This window comes from Chaetura pelagica, unplaced genomic scaffold, assembly GCF_000747805.2.
Source record: "Chaetura pelagica isolate M959 unplaced genomic scaffold, ChaPel_1.0 scaffold139, whole genome shotgun sequence".
In the NCBI taxonomy this organism is placed as follows: Eukaryota; Metazoa; Chordata; class Aves; order Apodiformes; family Apodidae; genus Chaetura; species Chaetura pelagica.
In genome coordinates, this window is record NW_009970717.1 from 3504172 (window position 1) to 3527381 (window position 23210).

The window sequence follows — 23210 nt, forward strand, 5'->3', positions numbered from 1 at the left end:
GAATTGGCTTTTTCAAATGGAAGAAATCTTCAAATAGATTTTTGTCTCTCTGAAGAGTAAAGCTCATTCAAATGGCAAAAGGCAGGTTCTAGCAGTAAAGGGCTGGCTCTAGCTGAAAAGGCCAAGGTAGGATTGTACTGTGATGAGTCTACTGCTTGTGGTATTCGAAGTCTGCAAAGGAATTCAAAAATAACCATAGGTACCAACATAACTGCACAAATTTTTTCACAGTTGGAAGAACAGTTTTGGTAAAAGTAGGAAGAAGTTTGCTGATATCATAAGGAACCATTCTAAGTGAGGTTAAAAATTTTTATTGCAGGGAAAGACTTTTGAAGAGCATCATATATCTTCCCATGGAAGTGTTTAAAAGACATGTAGATGTGGTACTGAGGGACATGGTTTAGCACCAGACTCAGTAGATTTAGGTTGATGGCTGGACTTTGTAATCTTAAAGGTCTTTTCCAACCAAACTGATTTTATGATACATTGATAAGAGCTTTGTTTTTCTTTTTCTCCTTCTGCATAATTCATGATGATTATACTGATCATCTTTTATAAATATTTCAGGCCTATGTGGCTTTGTAGCAATGAAATACAAACCTGCAGACTATAATGCTGAGCTGTCCTGGGGGATCATTTAACTATTCATTTCAGTCCAGAGCTGCCTGTTAAGCAAAATATGCCAATTTACTGTTTCTACTAAATGTATCTACAGAATCAAATATACACATGAATTTTTAATTTAACATCAAAGCAGAAATTTTACATGGAAGAATTTCAGAAATTTTGAGACTGAATAGCCAAAGGGTGATTAACTTTCACTTTAGTGTTTACGTAGTGAAAAAAAATAATCATTTATTTTCTTCATTATTATTATTTGTTCTGCATGTTGTTGCTAGGAAAGAAAAAACATCTGTAGTGATAGAAAGACAGGCCAGCCATGGAAGATTCTCTGTCATGTTATGAACCACAAATTATGAGTTGGAGAATTACTTCAGTAGTGCTCCATTACATGATCACACTGAGCAATAAAGTATGCTCATCTGCATACTAATAAAAAAGTGTGATGAGAATTACTGGACTGTTCTCACCCCTCTGGATTAAAAGATGCTGCAGCTTTGTGTCACTATATATATATATGTTATGTTTTGGGTTTTTTTAAGAGCTTATTTTAATGCAAAAGCACAAAGAAATAAGGTTGCTATGGAAACACTAACTCTTAATTCCTTGATGTGTGCATGTAACACAACAAATGTAGTATTCCACTAGCCCATTATTTCAGTGCATTTTCAGAGAAAGAATTATTTGGAAAACAATGAAAAGAATGGATAGAAAGGATTACAATATAAGGAAGAATACTATAGGACATTGAGAGGTATCTATAGTCCCTGGGGAAAAGAATCAACAAAACAACAAAAAACTACTAAAAACCATTTAAAAAACCCCAACAAACACAAAACAAAACAAGGACAAAGAGTATGCCCAGTTTCTATTTCCTGAAAATTTCCAATCTAGATTATATTCTAATTTTATTTCAAAACGTTTTAGTGAGCTGAAAACCCATATTAGTAATGTTCTTTGCCACTGGCTTTCAGGTATATTAATTGAAAACCTGGAGACAGTGAAGTGAATTTTTACAGTCAGCTCTCTTACATAATTCTGGGAAGAATTAACACCTATGTAGCCAGTAGAGACAAAATTGCATAACCGTCTGATAAACTACATCTGTTATGTGCAGTTGACCTTCAGACTCCACTGTGCCCGTATCCTTTTTCACCTTTTGCTTTCTCATTCTAGCAGTATTTGAAGAATGGCATAGTCATCAAATAGATCTGTCTAAAGATGCTTGTTCAGGATTCTATTCTAAACAGCACTTACCTGTGATGCGGAACTAGTAGTACCTAGTCCAGGCCTGGACCTGATGCCTGTGGATAGTTTAGTACCTTAGACCTCTGTAAAATGCGAGCTGAAAATGTTCCACCTCTGTAAATGAGTCCATCTCTGCAGTGGGACAGACAACACCTGCTTAGATATTTTTCAGCTGCTTGTATTTTTCACACTGTGTAGCTCTCTAGGATCTATTATGGAGCTGTTACATTGGAGAGCTATTTCTTTAAGCAAAAACTCTGTTAAGCCTTTTTTTGATCATCTCTTCATGTGTTTGAAATCATGATGCAATTTGTTAAAACAAACCTATGTTCCTAGTACAGGAATAAGTGAGGTTGTATTAAAATGAAGTAAAAAATACAAATACAGATTTATATGCTTTCTTTTTTTTCAGATTATATTATTTAGCCTACAAACCTTCACACCAGAAGTTGATTTAAAAAAAAAAAATATTTATTGAAGGAAGCAAAAAGTGGTGGTGAGGCAAAAGAGAAAGGATTAAAGATAGTTTATATATTTTGATCCAGTGTGAAGCACAGCTATATGAAAGGCAACCATAGGTTTCATAAGTGTTTCTGTAACACAATTTTCCTCCTTCTTTATTGTTGAATAAAAACTTATTATTTACTTAAATCAGTAGCAGCTTTTACTGGCCCCTCTTATGTATCTGTCACTCCTTATTCTCTGCCTCCCTGTTCCCCAGACTTTCAGTCTAAGGTGTTTAAAAGCTTTGCAAGGTTATAAACTAGCATTTTTAGTTTGGCATGTAGACAAATGAGAATGTGTCTGATAGAATGGATTTTATTTTTTTTTCCCAATACTGTGTGTTTATCAGGAGGGTGAATACTTAATGAGAGCATTTTCTGTTGTAGGTAATTCAGATTGTCAGTGCCATTGACAAAGATGATCCTAAAAATGGACATTATTTCCTGTACAGTCTTCTACCTGAAATGGTCAACAATCCAAATTTCACCATCAAGAAAAATGAAGGTAAATATGAAACACAAATGTGTATCTGAAGAGCTTAATTTTGATCACATTGTTGACTTCCAGCTACTTTACCAGTTCATCTCTTGGGCAATTACAATGCAGATAATCTGTTTAATGGTACCTTCACTACATCTCTTAAACTACTTTTAGAATCTTCACAGTACACAAGAAGAAAGTAAAACGGATACTGAATTTAGATCCAGAAGACATCTCATTGGCTTAAATAAAATGAAAGGATGGATTTACTGTCTGTTACATTTCTATTATTTTGAAATTCCAGATATATGCTGTAAGATGAAAATCTAAAACTATGCTGATAAATAAATGTTGATCCTGCTTTGATTGATATAGATGGGAGTATAAAATTAAGTATCTCCTACATCACCCAAAGGAAACGCCTTTTAAGTGTGTTATTTGTGTGCATAGAGGTTCCAAACTATTGCAGTTAGGCACTTTTACTGGAATGAGAAATCTGCTGGATCAGCAAAGCCCAGAAGGGCACTTTGTATCACTATGTTTTGGAGCTCTTCTGGAAGGGCATAATGCCATTTTGTAGTATTACAGAAGTGGAATTTCATGCATGATGGGAAAAAAGACCATTTCATATTGTTGAGCAATAAATTTACACTGATCCTTTTCTTTGGCACACAGATAAATTTGAAGGTCAGGTGAGAAGGAGCTAGGAATGATCACAAGAATGCTATAAATAGTGCTTTATGTATTAGTGCTTACTCGAATATTCAGCAAAGTTTTTCCATCTTGGCTTTTTTTTTTTTTTTTAAATAAAATACTGCCCTGTCAGGAATTTTAGTCATGGTCATCTCTTTTCTGTCTTATTTCAAATTATAATGAAGGAAATCCCTATTTAGTCCATTACTAGAAGGAAGATGTATGTGTGAGGCATATGTGCATGAGTGTAAAAGTAATACGTGGAATCTCAAATAAAGGGAAAATGCTGTTTTCATTTTTTGTTCTAGCTATTTCAACCAAGAAGAATGATGGCACCATTTTGTTAAATGATACTGTAAAAACCTAAATTCTTGCATCTGGTTAAGTATCTTTGAAATTTTCTTTTCATTAGATATGTTTTTCTCTTGTAACATTCACAAAGTGTGTCTAGACTTCCATGTCTACTTGCATGCAGGAAGTAAATTTCTGTATGTCTTCTGCACTTAGAGAAGATAAAATAAATCACTTGAAACTGCATTTCACAATCATCAGTAGTGTAACACACCTTTAATTAAACATCCTAAATGTGAAGCACTTTGCTTCACACCGCATGAAAAAGTAAAAAGGGTCTTAGCATTTCTCTTCATGTTTAAGTACTTAGCTCACATCACTAACTAGTCCTAATCTGTTACCTGTTTAAGACCCCTCTTACTCCTAGTAACACCAAAATTACTCCTGATCTAAGTAGGAGTGAGGAACCTTTCTATGTAACATGGTTTAGAAAAAGAAGTCCAATTCTGTTACAACATTGCCACTCCTTTGCACATTAGTTTTTAATGCAGTTGAATCAGTTAAATGTGTAAATCTCTTCAAACGTCCAACTCAGATCTACTGAAATTAAAAATCCTCTTAAAGAGACTTTTCTGAATTTAAACTTTCAGTATCCAGGAATAAAATTCCAACTATGCATACTATCCTTGTCTGTCAAGATTTCTCAGCTAGGGATGAAGTGCATGGTTGATGCTAGAACATCATCTCCCAGAGGAAGCAAATATTTCTGTCAAAGCCAAAGCCAGAGTATAATTTGGTTGAGGTGAGGTTTCGCGTCATATAAACAGCATAAATCTTTAGTAAGATTCACTGAAACAGTGAACTTAACCATGACTTTTTCTTGCATGTATCTGCTAGATATTCATTAGTGATTATTCTTGTTGAAAAAACCCTGGTATTCCTAAAAAACCTGAACTTAAAATTCAGATTTCTCCTTAGTTGTACTACTAGGTGGTTGGGCTGCCCAAAAGCCAGTTTGATGTGCTTTATTAGGAGGAATGTCAAAAATGCCAATAACAAACCCTGCTCTCATTTCTGCAGAATTGTGCTTCTAAGGGTCAGTTCAGTGTATAACTTAGATGTGAAACAGAAAAATATTTCCTCGTACTGGTGGGCAAAATCCTGACATCTTCTTGACTATGACTTCACCCTCAACTTCCTCTTATATTCTTGGTCCTGCTAAATCTTTCAAGGTGGCAGAGACTGCCTTGGTGGCTGCTGAAGAAATGCTATCCTCACACTTCATATAAATGTATTTCATTTTCTTGGGAAATCTAATGTAGAAGCGTCAACTTTTCTTGGCTAGAATTAGTAATTTTTTTTCTTTTAAAAATTATTTTCATATCTTGTCTTTCTCCAAAATTCTCTCAAGTGCAGAGATCAACAAAAATACCCCTCCTTAAGAGCAGTTGTGAAATTATGTTAGCCTTTGGGATTCTTCTTTTGTGCTTTAGGTAACATTGTGGTATTTAGCAATTACTTCTCCTTGAGGAAATTACATAATCTAATCTGGTGGTACTAGTATGCAAACAATGCAATTTGGCATCTGCCATGAGAAGAAAGCTGTGATGTTCTGTTTCTGTCCCTCATCCTAAAGAATATACTAGATGCATGTATTTTGGAATTTTCTATTGCTATATGGAACATAAGCATAACCATTAATTAATTTAGTTTGTTGCCTACAGGCTAATTCTATTGTTTAAACTTTCTAGATTGCCTTAAGGCAAGTTCACATGATACTTCAGTAATTAACTGTGCTGCCTAAATATACTTCAAGTATTGTGATCAACTATGTTGTTACTGCCAAGTATGTTTACCTGAGTGACACAGCAGTGCATCTTCATCAGAAACCACAAAAAAACCCAAACAGTTCTCTTAAGATATTATGTGTTCTGGAAATTATCCTGTGATCATAGCAGAAGCTGCTTCTTGAAATAATGTACCAGTCTCCTGTATTTGGTCTGTTAATTTGCATATTTACAATCCCTTCTGTAGACAGGATGCCCAAAACTGTAGAGGCTAGTGCCTTTCTCATGTAAGTAGTGTAAAAATATAAATTTAAATGTCATAATACATTTCACTGAATATCTGTGGATCATCTCTTAAAAATCCATCTTATCTCCTGACCTCTTTCTGTTCCTTTCCCAGCTCTAATGTCTGTTACTGAGTAGTTTTTCTTAGGCCTTGTGCCTTTTCTAAGCAGGCAGCTACTGATAATCTGAAGTAAAGCAATTCTGCTCTCTCCAACTGTAGTGCAAGGGACACTGATCTTTGAGGTGGCCAGATGCATACACTTTCAAACCTTCAGAAGAGAAATACTAAAATTATGCAATAAAAATACAATAACTTAATGGAACATGAAAATCATGTCATGTTTTCTGTGTTAGTCCTGGTGACTAAACCTGACTCCATGGCCTAACAAAACCTTGACTGCATAAACTCATCTAGAATGACTCGTCACTTTTCATGTGTCTTTGTGCTGGGTTTCTGCATAGGAGCAGAAATGGGAAAAATAAAAATAACTGTTTTGTGGAGCATGTTTGACAAACTTCAAACTAGAACAAACATAAAACCTCAGATGAAAATACCTAGTGTTTAGATAGGTTTTGATACACTCTAGCGATGTGTTATGGATTCCTTAGCTGAATGGAATTAACCCTTCCAAAAAGCTATAAGATCACAGAAAAAAAGCTAACAAGATTTTAGACAACTGATAAGGATTTTGTCCTGTCATGGCATCAGCAAATTAAAATGAGGCCTCTGGAAATGGAATTAGCATTTGTTGACAGTCTGTTTTTCAGGTGAGTGGTCTTCACAAAGCATTACCTGAAACCTAATGCCAGTACATGGATCACCTCCTGCATCCCAAACAGGATGCTCCCAGCAATACCTGTTTTCAGCATTGAATTCCTAATGTTCTTATGGTTTCCTTAGGTTATTCAAGTGAGAAAAGTGTTTTGTAATAAAAGCATTTTCACAGATGTAAACATTTTTATATGTTGCCAATGTAACTTTTAAAACTTAGCAAATACATCTTTGCCATAAAGAGACTTAAAGTTTTACCAAAAAGATGTTTCTGTTGCTGTTTCATTTTTCTTTTGCCAAATTCTGTTTCCTAATGGAATAACCCCCAAATCAAATATTCTACAGTGACTTAGGATGCAGTAACTCTTCTGACAGAAGAAATGGTGCATCTGTACTGCATAGGTTTGATACTTCATACCTCTTACTAGGACTTGTGTAGTAGAAGCAATCACAGGGTTGCATGGAACAGGGGCTGGCCTTATCTTTGGGTTAAGAGAACCATTTTAATTGCAAGCCTTCATATTCCTGCAGAAGTCCAATGGCCTTACAAGTAACCAGCCTCCCTTCTCCCTGTCAATTTGGTGATTTCAGCTCTGAATTGAGCCTAGATTCATTTTAGAGGGTGTTGTGTTTTTTTTTAATTTTTAAATTGAAATATTATATATTCTTCACTAATTAACTGTTCTGTTGATTCTCTGTAATGAACTTAATATTTATTCTGGGCCAGGGTTAGTCTATTATACTTACGACACCTATAATAACTAAGTATTCATGTTTAAATGTCCATTTCTTCTGTTCTTTCCATCTAGCAAGTTTAACCTGTCATTTATGTCCTCATTGTGCCACCTTGAAAGTATAGACAATGTGTCATGTGTTTAAAAGGAAGTAGCCTGGTATAGTCGCTTCAGTCACTAACTGGTTTGCATGCCTTTGTATAATATTGCACATCTTATTTTAAAAGATTTGCTATTTCTCATCATCTCTTCACCAGTAATAAACAAATACTAAAGAGTAAATAGTAGAAAATGACAATTATGTGCAACCTTTCCTTTAGATAGAAAAAAATAATAAACCCAAATTATTAGCACTTCATTTTTTAAAGTACTTCTTTGTCATTGTGGTTTTATTGTATTAAAACCTAGGTTTTTTCCACGTCTTTTTCCTGAAATATTTTTAGTAGCATCTGTCAAATGTATAACTGGGGGGTGAGTCTTTTGTTCCCACAAGAGTAACTCTTGTGTTAAAATGAGTTTCTTTCCCTGAATCAGTTTCTCTTGGCATTTCTCAGTAGGTCTCTCTGCCATTGTCTCAGCTGCCAGCTAAAGCTCCTTCTGTGTTTTTGATTGACTTTTCTTTCCAAATCTATACCTCAGAGAGCTAAGAGGTGGCACTGCTATTTCATTGCCCTCCTTCCACTTTGCCCAATTTCAAAGTTAACTCACTGACCTCTGGTACAAATTGCCTTAGCAAGGACATCATTAAACTCATCATTTCTTGATGGATGTACAATGAACATCTAGAATAACAGCACCCATAGGGTCCCTTGGATATGAGCAATAAACCTCATACGTTTTTGCAGTTTCATGCAATTTTTCAAGAGCCTTGGGATACTTTATGGCCCAGCTGCCATCTACTCCAGAGGGTGTTTCACAATGGCATTTCTTGACAGAAAGCACATGCTTACGTATTTCTAATGTGTTTATTTATCATCCTCATTGCTTTTATATATATATTTTTTATATTGTACTTTGAAAGTACAACTTTAAAATGTACAAAATCACATCCTTGTTAGTGGTTTTCTTGAAAAGTAAAATAAGTTACGTGATCAGAGATGTGTCTTACATCCTATAAGTATGTACTTTTCTACCATGTCTACCAATATTAGTGGTATGGAGTAATAGCTAGCAGGCTGCATCTAAAATTGTAAAAGAATATGCTGCTTAATTTAGGAAACAGCATTTTTGTTAACAGGTATAGTTTTGTCACTAGATATTTCAAGGAATACTTTCATAGCAAGGTGCTTTTGGTGTGAAAGTAGTAGAGATAAAAATTAATTATTCCAATGTTTAAAAACCAACCAAACAAACAAAACAACAACAACACACACAAAAAAAAACCCAAAACAAAACAAAAAACCAAGAAAACCAAAACAAAAGCAAAACAAACACAAGCTAACTATAATCTGACAGTTCTGTGCCAGAAGCTACCATCCACAGGTACAGGCGGTACTTCTCCAGGACTGTTCATAGTGTGAAAAAAAAGTATGATAAATATCATACTATCAATCTTTTTCTCAGCATGACATTAAAGCTGGAGCTGTTTAAATAGCAAAGTTCAACATTTGTTATAAACTGAGGATACCAGAACCACCTCATATTATTGTTTTTTTAATGAATTATATAGTTCATAATGAAATTGTTAATATAAAAATACTGAAGTATTTCCTTTATAGTGTGGTTAAAAGATTTTGATAAATAATTTCTTCTTTGCTTATGTTATAAATTGTAAGTTACAGAAGTTCAAGAAAGTGTGATGATTATGTTGATATTTTGCTGAGTAGAAAGGTCTAAGTTTCATCAAAACAAATTCTTTGATAGTTAAGGTTGCTAAGCTCAATGAATAATTTTAATTCTGTGGATTTAGATTAATATGACATGAAAACGTATTTCAGAAAGCTCTTAATTATATTTTTGATGCATACTTATGTTTCTCAGTTGAAAACAAAATGTGATTTACAGGCCTGAACTACCACATTCTACTTATGATCTACAAGTTACACTTCTGCTGGGCCCAAGTCCTTTTATAGGAGTGACATCTCAAGTGTGTCTTGGTTTCTGTGCTTGGAAGCATGTAAGAATTATGATCTCGCTGTGTGGTGATAAGAGAACACTACCTTATCTCACTCACTATTGGAGCAGGCAGGCAAGGATATCATGGCCAAAAAAGAGGAAAAGGACGGATTCTAGATTCCACTCAAACTGCAAAAAATAGTATTCAGCCAGTGCAAATACTTTTCATGGAGTGAGTCATTGTGCATTAGGTGGTAAGTGTTGAGTCTCTGAGATAATTTATCTAATAACGGTGGAAATGCAGTTCCTTATTTTTTATTATGCTCAGGTTCCTTCATCCTTAGTCCTTAAACAATTGACCTGATTGAAACTGCTTTGGATCAGAAACTATGTCAGATCATCCTTTGTAGGAAAAGTAATGAATTTTCTTATTTACGTATCTGTCAGAATTCTAAGATGTAATGTTATCCTGTGAAGTAAAAGACTGTGTATAAAGACTCAAAGACATGAGCCCTTTCTGCTATTGCCAAAGTGCTAAGCAACGTGAGGTGGAAATAAGTAATATAGATTATTAGACTGTTCTCAAAATCTAAAAGAGTGTTAGAATTTCAAGTTAATGATAATATTAGCAAGGGACCCCAATACATTCCAGGAATGCTCAGAAGGTCTCTAACCACTGACTAATGCACTGACTGCATTTTCATTTCCATTGTATGATTTCACACTCCAGTTGAAGTAATATATTCAGCTCCTTTCAACTATACCATTTTGTGGTCCAGGCAAGGTTACACTTTTCCATGGTACAGCAGTGTGAGTCCCATCTAGTCTGAGAATGTCAGTGAAAATATTCTCAGTATATATCTTTCATACCTGATACCTTTCTGCTTCCTTTCCCCCTTATTTCTTTACTGTCTTCACTATTGACTACATTCTGTTATTCCCTGATGTTCTGTTTTTCCTTGATGTTGAATATCAATTGAGTGCAATTTGAAACAACTTCCCTGGAATAGAAGGATGTGATGTTATTTTCTGAAGTGAAGATTCCATTCATGTAGATGGGAAACCAGCATTTTTCCACTCCAGTCCTTTGTGTGCCACTTCCTTCACTGACACCTTCTTCTGCTGTCTTTCCCATCTTTCTTCTTGCATGCAGATCACTGCTCTTTCTGGACTCCCTTCTAATTAGAACCACAGAACAAGTGAAGACTAAGTTCAGTTCCTCTGCATTCATACATTTTAGCCCTACCTGGATGATTCACACCTTCTTACAATGGTTATGTGCATTTCACCACTTCGGTAGGCTAAGGAGATGAATCCTTCTTGGTGCACTTAGCTGCTCTAGCTGAACCTGAATGTCAGAAAAATAGAATCAACTCTTCAAGGGCTAACTCAGCTATCAAGCTCCTCCACACTTTGACCATTCTGTCTATTCTGTCCATCTGAAACCTTATTCACTCCTCTCCTGTATTCAGGATGCAGGGCTCCAGACAGATTCCCTCTCTCCTCCGCCCTAAGCCAGATGTGATCCATCAAGTCTTCATTCGACTGGACAGGCCAACCTGATGAATGAACCAGCAAGGAAGGGGCCATCTGGTAAGCCGATTGTCCTCTTTCAGGCATCTTTTGGCTCTTCTTCAGCTCTGCTGTGTTCCCCAGCACGTCTGTACTTTTTATAGTTTTGTAGCTGGCAAAGTGTTTCTCTGGGAGTGCTTAGTCTTCCAAATGCTGTTTAACCTTTCAGTCCTGTTGTAGTTTAGTTCTGTGATGACAACTTCTTTCCAAGCCTCACAAAAACAAACTTTCAGGCAACTGCAGAAGACTTGTATATACACATTGGAAAATAAGACTGATTTCTACAGATCCTTGCAGAGAGTGCCTTTTATTTTTTTAATCACATGACTCAATCACAATTACATAGCTATTTCATGACATTTATGTAAACAGGACCCAGCCTGAAACAAATTGAAATGTGAGTGATGAAATACAGGATAATACTATTATATGCAGCACACCATTATGCATACATGACCAAGAAGACTTTTACTTCAGTCATTCTTAATTTTTTATTTGTGCTGCCAGCAACATAATGTTACCAAGGCACCAATTATGTTTTATTTTATAAATCAAACTAATTAAGAACCAGATGCAATCTGAGTGAAAAAGATCTGAGGTCGGTGTTGTGCACCATATGTATGACAGTGCTTACTCATGATGAGGAGATGGATTGGACAGCTGTGAATTTTCCTACTCTAGGAGTTTCATCATGCTCAGACAGTATAACATTCTTTTTTTTTTTTTTTTTTTTCCCAGTTTTTTTTTTTAATTTCATAATAAAACTAAGGAAAAGTAAGCAACGTTCATTAGTTTCAAAGACTAAGTAAGGGATAAAAAGTTATTAAAATAAAACAGAAGAGGAAAAGAATTTGGTTTGCAAAGAAGCATGAAAATAAATCTATTTTGGTAATTATAGGGAACATACATGAAAGAAATAACAGATACGAACAAATTGAATCTTCAGTGTAACTTGATTTCAGACACATAATGGAGGAAATAAGCATTAAATTAGGGTCTCAAAACAACTGTTTAGGAGTCAGAAAGGCTTTGTTTTTAATGACTACAGGATCTCTCAACTAAGTGTTATCAGGACAAAAATAAGATCTACAGTACCACCTCTCTGGAATTTGTCTTCCAGTGAAACATTCTTGCAGTAGCCCTTTCATTTTCAAATTGAAAATGAGTGCTTTAAAAAGAGAACTTCTTGCAAGTTAACAGCAGCCATGAGAATTACATTCTAGGACTTTCAAAGTAGTTCAAAGCAGTATTTATAACTAAGTGAATATAGTATATTTGGAAAGAAGTTTCCAGATTTTTAATCAAATGTCTTCTGAAAATATGTTAAGAGATTTCTGCCAAAGTACCACTTCTGTTCTCATGGGTGGATTTGATTCCTCCAGGTTTTCTGCAATAAACAATTCCTGTACTAGAAGTGTTTGTGGACAATTCACTGACTATGCTTGATTTCTTTTTAAATGGGTTTAATTCAGTAGGAGGAATGATGACCTAGAGCTACAGGTTTTGGTAGGGCCTCCGCGCCTTCACCATCTGAACACATTAGCTGGCAGAGACCTATTGCATCTTAAGAAGTCCCACTGTTTTCATCTCATTGTTTGGCTTTGTTTTGAATATTTGGCTTTTCTCTCTAAGTATCTAATTGATAATTATGCCACAATACTGTTTTTCTTCCCTTTTTTGCACCTTGTAAATTTATTAGTTGCTGTCGCTACGGAATGTTTCTTTGTTTTATTATGTTCTAAATACAGGCTTTTGAGGGAGAAAAACAATTAATTTATTAGTTGCTCTAATTGTACTTTTGTCAATTAATGGGAAACTTCACAGGAGTCCCATTTAAAAGTTTCAGCTGTAGTAAAGATTTAAAAAATCCCAGCACTCTTCTACTAGAGGAAGAATCTAAACAGGCTAAAAATGAAAACAATATAAGAAGGAATAAGCACACATTAGCTACTAAATTTCCTTTGATGAGTAAAAATCTCCTTTTATCATAACAGATATAAAGTACACAGACTATTTATGTATCCTCCGTTAGAAGGTGTTAATTTTTCACACTTAGCTTCAAGGCTTGTCTGTAAAACTATTGCACAACTAACATAATAATGTGAATTAAAAAGACAAAGAACCATGTTCCAATTTGTATCTTGTTTTGAACAAATTACAAGAGTGCTATACAGGAAGGAAGTATTGTTGGAATCACAGTCATTCTTCGAGATGACCATTACACTGATGAACTCCGTGTCTGTACATTCTCCTGAACCTGTCTGGTGTGGTCACATTTATTCCATACCCTTTCATTTCCTTCTTACTCCTTTTAAGGAGGTGACTGTTATAGAATGTACTGTATTTCTCTGGGAAGAACAAATATAGCAGTGACAAACTGAAGGAAATATGAACATCTTTTTTCATCATTTTGACCAGATCTTCTCATGTCAGGCTTTCAAGAGTAAGGGAGACAAACTTGTTTTTCTGTTGGTTGGAGGTTTTTTGTACCACTCATGATTATTTTCCCATCAACTTCTGATTTTGCAATTTGTATGGGTGCCCTTATTCTAAAATGAGTCACTTTGTTTGCCTTCATCTAATTAGGATGCATTCTGTTTGGCGAGCATCCAGTAATTAGTGATATATTTATGTAATTATTAGTATTTAATATTTATATAATAAATATGCCTAGAAGGCACTCCATTCAGAGGCCAGAAAAGAGGTAGAGTATATGATTTTACTGAATGGAAGGATCTTACATACTGAGCCAAATGCAGAAAATAAATGAAATTCATATGTTGACCTGTCTAGTCTGGGGAGAGAGTTTGCATATCCTAAAATGGTAGGATGTGCATACTTGGTAATCAGGGCTGATTATAGAGGGAGTGAAGATGGGCCCCTCTTTGAAGTGAGATAATAAGCCAGCTTGTTACAGAGAGATAAATAGAAGAACTTAAAGAAAAGGACCAGATGTCTGCTTGATGGTGTTGAAGAGGGAGAGCTAGTGGGGTCCTTCGAAGGTAACACAGGCAGATGCACAGAGTACAGTAAAGCAGCTGAGCAGTGGGAGCTGTCTGCTCATATTGAGACAGCAAAGTCAGGTCACCCCTACTTGGCCTAACGTAAGTGTGGGCTCAAGTAAGTAAACCTGCCTTTTCCTGTAGGCTAAGGTCTATGTACATTCTGGAGCAGTAACTGTAGCACTGCAGTAATTATTTTTTTTTCCATGCATCTGGTTCTATAATACAAGTGAGCAATAAAGACCTATCTGTGGATTTTTGAATGGAGTTAGGTATTGCAGTCAAACTTTAAAAAAAGCATCAATAATAATCACTGAATGTTGATAAGAGTACTTTGTTATATTCTATAGAGTTGGACTGTCTTGAACACGAGCACTGACTTTTTTTGTTTTCTTTTTAAAATAGAATGAGTGACGTAACAGTTTCAAATTGCTTTCATAAAAATACACAGAACTTTTGAGGTTTGTTTGTGTTTTGTTAGGAATCTTCTATTAAGTCTAACCTAGAATTAAGGCTAAAAGCTAGGGTATAGGAAATAATAAGATTCAAAGTGTTTGAGGTAGCCTTTTTGAACCTGTCACTCCCTAACCTTGCTTAACTCTCTTGTGTCACTTTCTGTACCATTTTCATCCATATTATATGCCCCTTCTGTAAATTATACTATGTTCACCCCAATAAAGATAAAGCCCTTGTAATCTAAGGGCACTCTACAGGAGTGATGCTTTTTTGTCACTGTGCCTGTCATTGTGCCATGCATACCCTGCAGACCTTCTTTTACAACATTCATCTGATACTCATTATATGACATTAATGGCACCTATTAGCAGCTCCCTATGGACTGGTAAAGACTAAGATTTTCAATAGTGCATTACAGTGTCTATTTGGGTTCTTCTGAAACCTCCAGTTAGAAAATATGAAGTTTTCTGCAGTTCAGGGAAGGAAATGGGGGAGCCCAGTCTAATGATAACTATAGCTAAAGCAGTGTTGGATCTTTGATACAAGCTGAAATACTAATATAGAGAAAAGCAGTTTAGATTCAGTTTTGTGCTGTACGTCTCCTTCTAGAACATCTTTATCTATCCCACAGCATTACAACTTCTGTCTTTATATTACTATTTTCTATTTTTAAATGAGAAAAAAAAAATCCAGCAAAGCAACTTTCCCTTATTTTGTGCTTTTCTTGTGCTAGTATGTAAGGCAAAAAGATGTATTTGCTAAAAGCTTTATATGCAGTCTGTCTAGTAAAACCACTTGTTTCAAAACTTTGTATAAAACCAGCTTTTTCTGGACTTGAATTTTTTTTCTTTATATTTATTTATTTATTTATTTCTCCTTTCCAGTAAGGAAACATGTATCTTTCTCAAAGTATATGTTGTTTTTTTCTGCTCTCCTTTTTAAGTTTTGTTTCATGATCATGGTGGTATTTTTGGCATATTAAGATGTATTCTCCTTTGCCAGTAGATTTGCTTTATGTCTTGTAACACTTTCACTTGGTCCTGCTTCATATTTTGATCGCAGCTTCTGTCTATACCCTTCATTTTTACTTTGTCAGAGTCATTCTCATGAATTAGAAGGCAACAGGGAACAATTTCAGTGTGATGCACAATGTATAGAGATGCATTATATATTTGTACCTTAAGACTTCTCAACTTGATACAAAGAGAATGAATTAATAAGATGTCTTCTCTTTTGTTGCACATGTATTTCAATTGTGACTGATAAATGTTTTAATATTTGCAGAATCTCCATCCTTGGGTATACTAAAAATCTGCCTGGACATGGTCCTGGGCTCTAGGTAGCTGTTCTTGAGCAAATGGTAGGCCTATTGACCTCCAGAGGGCCCTCCCAACCTCAGTCGTTCTGTGATTCTATGAAAACTCTAGAATATCTTATGAACTGATACTGTAATTTGCAGTTTTTTACCAATATAAGCATTGACTTTTTAATATCTCTACAGCGCTGAGGCAGAATTAAAATGTTGACATTTTTCCTTGGCTCCTTTTTCTTTCCAAATTAAGTGTTGTGTCACACAACATATATAGCAAAATTACGGTCTTGCAGTATGTCCAGGCTTGAACTTTAAATATATATGCACGTGTGTTCCTGTAGACTTTTATTCTCAGTAATCTGTGTATGCTAGTTTGGAATTTCTGGCTATGCCAGGTTTTCTCTACATAATATTTACATGGTTTGCAGAAATGTTCCCAGAATATCTGGAGTGTTTCATTTGAAAACTTTATACAATCTATCCCACTCTGTAGACAGGTAATAGTTTTTTTCATTTACTGAAATTCATTCTCTGGGTGCATTTTGCTGTTCCCTGCATTTCCAGTGACCTTTAATCTTCATCATAGGAGACACCGCACTATTGTGCATATAGTAAGACCTTACATGTATACTTTGGATATAAGACAGAGGTATAAATTACCGCCATTAATGGCCTGATGATACAAATTGTTATTGTTTTATGTAATCTGCATATGAGAATGTCTTCAAAAAGTCGTTATCTTGCTGCCTGTGTGCCCGAGGGCAATCTTACACCATAGCATTTCATTCTTTCAAATTGCAAAAGGCTAATATAACTCTTGATGACATTTACAAAAATGTTTAATGGCAATCCTATCATTTCTCTCACAGAAATTATTACTAGAGAAGTTAAATGGAGTTGAGCATATATAAGAACTTCAGGATCTGGCACTTTTTAAAAAATCAAAGCCACAATTTTTTCTTAAGCGGTACCAGCTCAAGAAAATGTTACGTCAGTTTGGGTTTTTTAAATTTATTTTCTGACTTAAAATTCCTCAGCCACCATAAGTCACATTTAACTTTCAGTGCTCTTTGGCAGAGAGTATACATTCTAAATTTCTTCTCAAAGTAAGTTGCTATCTCAGTTATAAACCCCTGAAAACTGGCATTTTGTAGTGGGAGTTCTGACAAGACCGTTATTATACCAGTACAAATAGGTGACATTCCAATAAATGCTGGTTGATTTTTTTATAGTCTGGTGGTTACTTTCTACCACTGTATTTCAAAATGAACATTATAAAAAAGTAATAGCAAAATAGAAATACAGCAGTGTGGCTTGAATTTAGCTCTCTAAACTAAACTTCTGTATGGTTGGTAAGATCTATTCCAGATTCAGTTTTAAAGGGCTGTTACATGATCTACTAGTAAATTGTTTTAAAATTCTTGCCATGTGAATGTATATGATCCGTGCAGTACTAGAACAGAAAAGACAGAATCATCATGACACAGAGAAGTGCATGTTATGTTGCTTAGTGTGAAACTCACTCAAGTACAAAGAACACATCACATTTAAAAACGAAAATGTTCCTGCTTACGTTTTCTTTTTTTTTTACCACAATATTTCTAGTTTACAGTCTAGAAGGAAAGATTCACTTCAAACATCTGTGATTGTCTTCATAAGTCATGAAGACTGAACTTTATCAGATCCTAAAAATAAGTCACTGAAGTAAGAACTGAAGGATGTGTGTGAAGTGAGAAAGGTGAAGAACATCAGATGGAATTCTTGGAACTCTTCCATCACCTACCAAAAGTACTATGATTTTCACTGAATCTTGGAGATTTAGCTTTACACATAAGAGAACTCCAAATCAATGTAATGTGTAAAACTAAATCTCACAGCGACCTAAGGGGCTTAGATGCATTTCATAGATGTATTTTGTTAGGTTCACCTCCTAAACTGCACTTGTAAGTACACATTCATAGAATAAGAATCCATTATTCCTAAAGAGAAATACAAGTGGCAAAGCCTTGGGATTTTTCATTTACCATTGCAGCATTATTTTGGAATCTGGTAACACAGTAATGGAAAGTTCTTGGTTCAAATGCAAAATATAACCATTATTTTATCAAAGCATTATAAAACTCAGTATTACATTCTGAAACTTTTTGGTTAAAGTAACAAGTTAATAGAATTAACTAGAATATGTAGATTTCAAAAATTATCCATCACTCTATGCAAATTGGTGCGTTAATAATGTATTTTTAATGCTAAGCATATTTGACAGCCATTTCATCTCTTTCTAAACTAGAGCTTGGCAACCTGCATTAATTCTTACACTTTACAGATGTAACATTCAATGCACAAGCCGTGTAGTGAGGTGATCCGAATAAAGTAAAACATGTCATAGCAATGTGATTATTAGTAAAGAAGTTTGTGGCTGGCTTGTTGAATACAGAAGAGAAAAATAAGAGGCAAAAGCCAGTGCTGTTTTAGCATATCTTACATCTTCACTGGCTTGAATTTGCTTCAGACTGGGGGAGAGTCAGTCATAACTGGCACCAGGGCCTTCAGAAGAGATAAATGGGCATAACAGGAGAGCAGGTGAGCCTAAAATCAGGTGTGTTGGATATAGTTCAGACAACAGTGTTAACTGTGTAGCCTAAGCAGCCTGAAGTGTCCTGGTTTGACTTGCTATAAATATATGTAAATTAAAGAGAGAGAGGTATTGTGTCCTAATTATATACCTTCCCCGTTAACCATAAAACTGGTATTGTTTCTGACTCAATGCATGCTCCTGCATCATCATTTCACTGGTAGGGATTTTCTGTCCTTCCTTCAATGGGTTAAAAAACCAAGGTACAAAATCTTAGAGTTGCCACTAGACTGCAAGTGACCACATAGATATGTTTGATTATAGCTCTGCTGGACTAAAGGTCAAAGGAAAGTTTTAGAATACTTAAGAGACAATTATCTAAAGTTCACAGTTTTCCAAAGGAATAGAACTAAAAATTACACAGACTATTATCTAAAGTTCACAGTTTTCAAAGAAAAAAGGTAGGAGGAAATGCTTATTCCATCACTTTGCTGTTAATTTGTCTGGGTTTTTTCATTCTGTCAAGAATTTATTTACTACACTTCTGGATCACAGTGGTATTAACATGAATATTCCCCCTTTTACTTTTCCAAGAATTTTTTACGTGTAAGAGTGATGTATTCTTATATATTATTAAATATTACTTTGCTTATGATTCAAAATTCCCAGCAGCTCTTCTTATTTCTGCAGAGTAATACATGACCTGGACATGTGTTTAGATTTGTTGTTCATTAGTTGATTCAGCAGTTCAATTCTGGCATAAGCTATTATTATTTAGGCCAATTGGTAAAGAAAAAAGTAATCAAGATACAAAATATGTGACATTTTTCAGTTATCATCATCATCATTATATTATCTCTCTTTAAATACTTTTTTTTCCCCCTGTGTTATTATTGGTCTTTTAAGGGATTGCAGAAAGTTCAGGTCTCTAGAAAAATATAATTAATTCAGGTGTTTGCTAATGTATCAAAGGAATACTGTGAGAATTGCCATCATATATGTCAGTATGGCATGTGACTTATGTGGTGCGGGAGACACAATTTGATCAGTCAGCTGAATTTTTATAGCACAGAAACTTTTTTTTTTTCTTTTGAACCTGATGTCTGCTATCAAATTTGATAACAGTCATCAATCTGTTTTTTGAAGACATCACAAATTTTTGACATTCATGAAAAGCAGGTCAGTTTAAAATACTTGTGAATGCTTCAGTGCCCATATGGTTTGGCTATCATAAATCAGACAAAATATACTATAAAAATGGCATCTTTTTATTTCAGATTATTTTATAAGCCTTCTACTTCAATAGAACTCTTATGCTTTTACCATACAGATTAGGCAAAGGTAAACTGCTGTTCAACAGGATTTTGTTTGAGACAGTCATCAGGGAAGATCTTCCTAGTACACGTGTAAAATATTACACATGACGCAGTCAGGTATATATGTTAACAAATATACAGGAGTTCTCGTAAAAATGTATTTGGCATGCATTAATACATCCGTGTTGAAAATACTAAGTTTAATGATTAAACAAAGTTGTTACACTGCTGGAGCAGGTTCAGAGGAGGCCCATGAAGACGATCAGAGGGCTGGAGCACCACTTCTCCTATAAACAGGCTGAGAGAGTTGGGGTTGCTCAGCCTGGAGAAGAGAAGGCTCCAGGGTGACTTTAATTTGATAACAGTCATCAATCTGTTTTTTGAAGACATCACAAATTTTTGACATTCATGAAAAGCAGGTCAGTTTAAAATACTTGTGAATGCTTCAGTGCCCATATGGTTTGGCTATCATAAATCAGACAAAATATACTATAAAAATGGCATCTTTTTATTTCAGATTATTTTATAAGCCTTCTACTTCAATAGAACTCTTATGCTTTTACCATACAGATTAGGCAAAGGTAAACTGCTGTTCAACAGGATTTTGTTTGAGACAGTCATCAGGGAAGATCTTCCTAGTACACGTGTAAAATATTACACATGACGCAGTCAGGTATATATGTTAACAAATATACAGGAGTTCTCGTAAAAATGTATTTGGCATGCATTAATACATCCGTGTTGAAAATACTAAGTTTAATGATTAAACAAAGTTGTTACACTGCTGGAGCAGGTTCAGAGGAGGCCCATGAAGACGATCAGAGGGCTGGAGCACCACTTCTCCTATAAACAGGCTGAGAGAGTTGGGGTTGCTCAGCCTGGAGAAGAGAAGGCTCCAGGGTGACTTTATAGCAGCCTTCCAGTGCCTGAAGGGGCTACAGGAACATTGGGGAGGGAATTTTTATAAAGTGAAGGGAGAAGGGGTATTGGCTTTAAAATGAAGGAGGGGAGATTTAGGTTAGACTTTAGGAAGAAATTCTTTTCTGTGAGGGTGGCAAGACACTGGAAGAGGTTGCTCAGGGAAGCTGTGTTTGTCCCTTCTAGCCCAAATCATTCTGATTCTATGAATCTATTAAATATCTTTTTTCATCTACTAATGACTGGCAAATTTATAACATGCTAACTCAGAATTGTTTCCTTTTTATCAGATATCCCTCTAAAAAGTGGTACAGCCTCAGGCAGAAACAAATGCAACTGTCTTACATAAACACCAGTGTATCTCTCAAAACATTTTAATTGCGTTCCTATGGAAGCAAGAAACTGATACTTCTAACTAACTATTTGGGACTATTATTAGTGAATTCTTGTGAGTGCAGTCATGGGTCTTGTTTCTGCACTTGATACTACCAATCTAAATATGTGCTATTTGTAAATCCTTTGACAGAAAGTTGTGTTCTACTGATAAAATATACAAAAGAATAATGATTAAGGTGTGGCTTGTAGCTCATGGAGTATAGTAGAGACTTTCTGAGAGACCTCTCTGTTAGTTGGACACCTTTATTAGTTCCCAGTCTCTAAAAAGGGAATCTTCCGTATATTCCGCTATTTCTCAGTCATTAGTTTGAATTTTGAAGAAAACCAAAAATATCAATATTGCTACAGATCTTTTGAAAATCTGTGTTTAACACTTTAAGGTCTCCAGTACTGACCAGTAAGTATTACAGGCAATGCAGGCATGATTTCACAGTTATGCAGACTGAAATGCTGTCTTATTCTTCTCTTGAATGCTTCTAGAGCATTTGCAGGTGACTGCTAAATATTATATAGCTAACATTTCTTAGAATGTTGCACATAGTGTTCTTTCTGCCTGTACTTTGGTAGTTACCACTGAAAACTTTATGATAACAACTTAATTACTTGGTGTTTTCAAGTCTTTATGTGAAAATATCTGTTTATGAACTGAGAAAGGAAATGAATGAGCTGTCCTTGCCTTTTCATTATCAAAAAAATCAGGGATCTTCAGAGTAGGAATATTCTTGCTGCCTTTCTATTTGTGCCAAAGGACTCTTTACTGGAGAGAATTTGTTTTAGACTAAAAAATGTACACAAAAGATAGCTCTAGTAAACATGGAGAAACATAAATTTCTGTCATTATAGCATTTCCAGCTGTAAAGTTTCCATTTTAAATTCTTCCTTTGCGTAACTAATGTATCCAGCATAGATAACAATTTCTGTCAGAAAGTCCTTAATACCATTAATTATTTGATCTTTCTGAGAACATTATAAAAGGGATAGAAAAAGAAAGACAGAAAAAGAGATGTGTAGGTGAAAGGTTACACAGCAGGGAAGTCCACTGATCTTGAAATTTTAAAGAGACCACAAGGAAAGTAAAGGATTGCATTAATGTGTGCAACGAAAATGACACTTGGGTGTAAACTGACTACTTCTGGTTTTACTTTTTTTCTGTCAATTTATTGTCTGACTTAAATAGCAACATGCATTCTTGTACAAAGTGTAAGATGAAGAAGTTGACTCCTTCCTGCTACACATCCAGATTTATGTCAATGCCATTAAAGTCACTCATGTCCCGCAAATACCAAAGTAGCTTTGTATTAAAATAACATATACTTTTTCTCAAAATCTTTCATCCAAGAACCTCAAAAGAGATCAGGGACTCTTTAGAACAGTTGGGAACCTGCAGGAAGCACTTGGCCCTGTTGTAAGCATGTCTTGGGTTGTGGTTATTTGAAATCCTTTTGTCGAGGAATCACACTGAACATCTTACAAAGACTTTCTGCATTGTCTTTCTGTGTTCCAGCTGTGAGGCAGATATTCCCATAGCAGGCTCTTTCTTGGTTGTTTTGCAAATCTGCTTGTAAACTTCAGAAATTAACAGTTATCCAGTAATTTAAATTAATTATTTAGGTTTATATTTAAAATAAGGTCTAAATCAGCTCTAAATTGTAATTATGTTTTTTTGGAGCTGTGTTACTGTTACTCTGACCTTACACTGATGGAAAAATTTTTGACAAGATCACTTCTCTTACACTATTCCTTAAGCCTGCAGGACAGAATATAGCTCCTAGGCCATCCCTGGTAGTTGGTACATCATCAGTGAAAAGGCAGTTAATAGGACTCTGGCATCTCAGGGACATTCTTCAATCCCTTCCCTCACAGGAGGGTATAGAATTAAGAGAGCCTTATTTTGACTGAGAATGTCAAAGGGCCTCATCAATACACCTCACTGACTGCAGGTAAAAGCTGAGTGTCTCTCTTTGCCTGTGGCAGGTTAATTCAGAGCTTTATTAACAGAGAGGTGTTCTTTTTTTTCTTCATATAATTCCCCTTGTTTTGCTAAAAGTAACATGAATAAATAAATAACCTGAACAGCACTATAATGAAGGATCAGCAGGTTAATTGGAAAGATGAGTGTAAAGTGATTGTCCCCTCTCCAGCTGAGCACCTGCTGCCAAGTTAATTCATGCAGCAGTGCTGGAGGTTGTTCCTGAA

The 23210-nt window shown here is 35.2% G+C and overlaps 1 protein-coding gene across 1 annotated transcript in view; it reads left to right on the forward strand.

Annotated features, from left to right (window-relative positions):
* Positions 1–23210, forward strand: part of CDH8 (cadherin 8, type 2) — a 142419-nt gene that overhangs the window by 112229 nt on the left and 6980 nt on the right. Inside the window, exon 10 of the mRNA XM_010006185.1 lies at positions 2760–2877. Coding sequence (XP_010004487.1) covers positions 2760–2877 — 118 coding nt within the window. The remainder of the gene's footprint in view (positions 1–2759; positions 2878–23210) is intronic.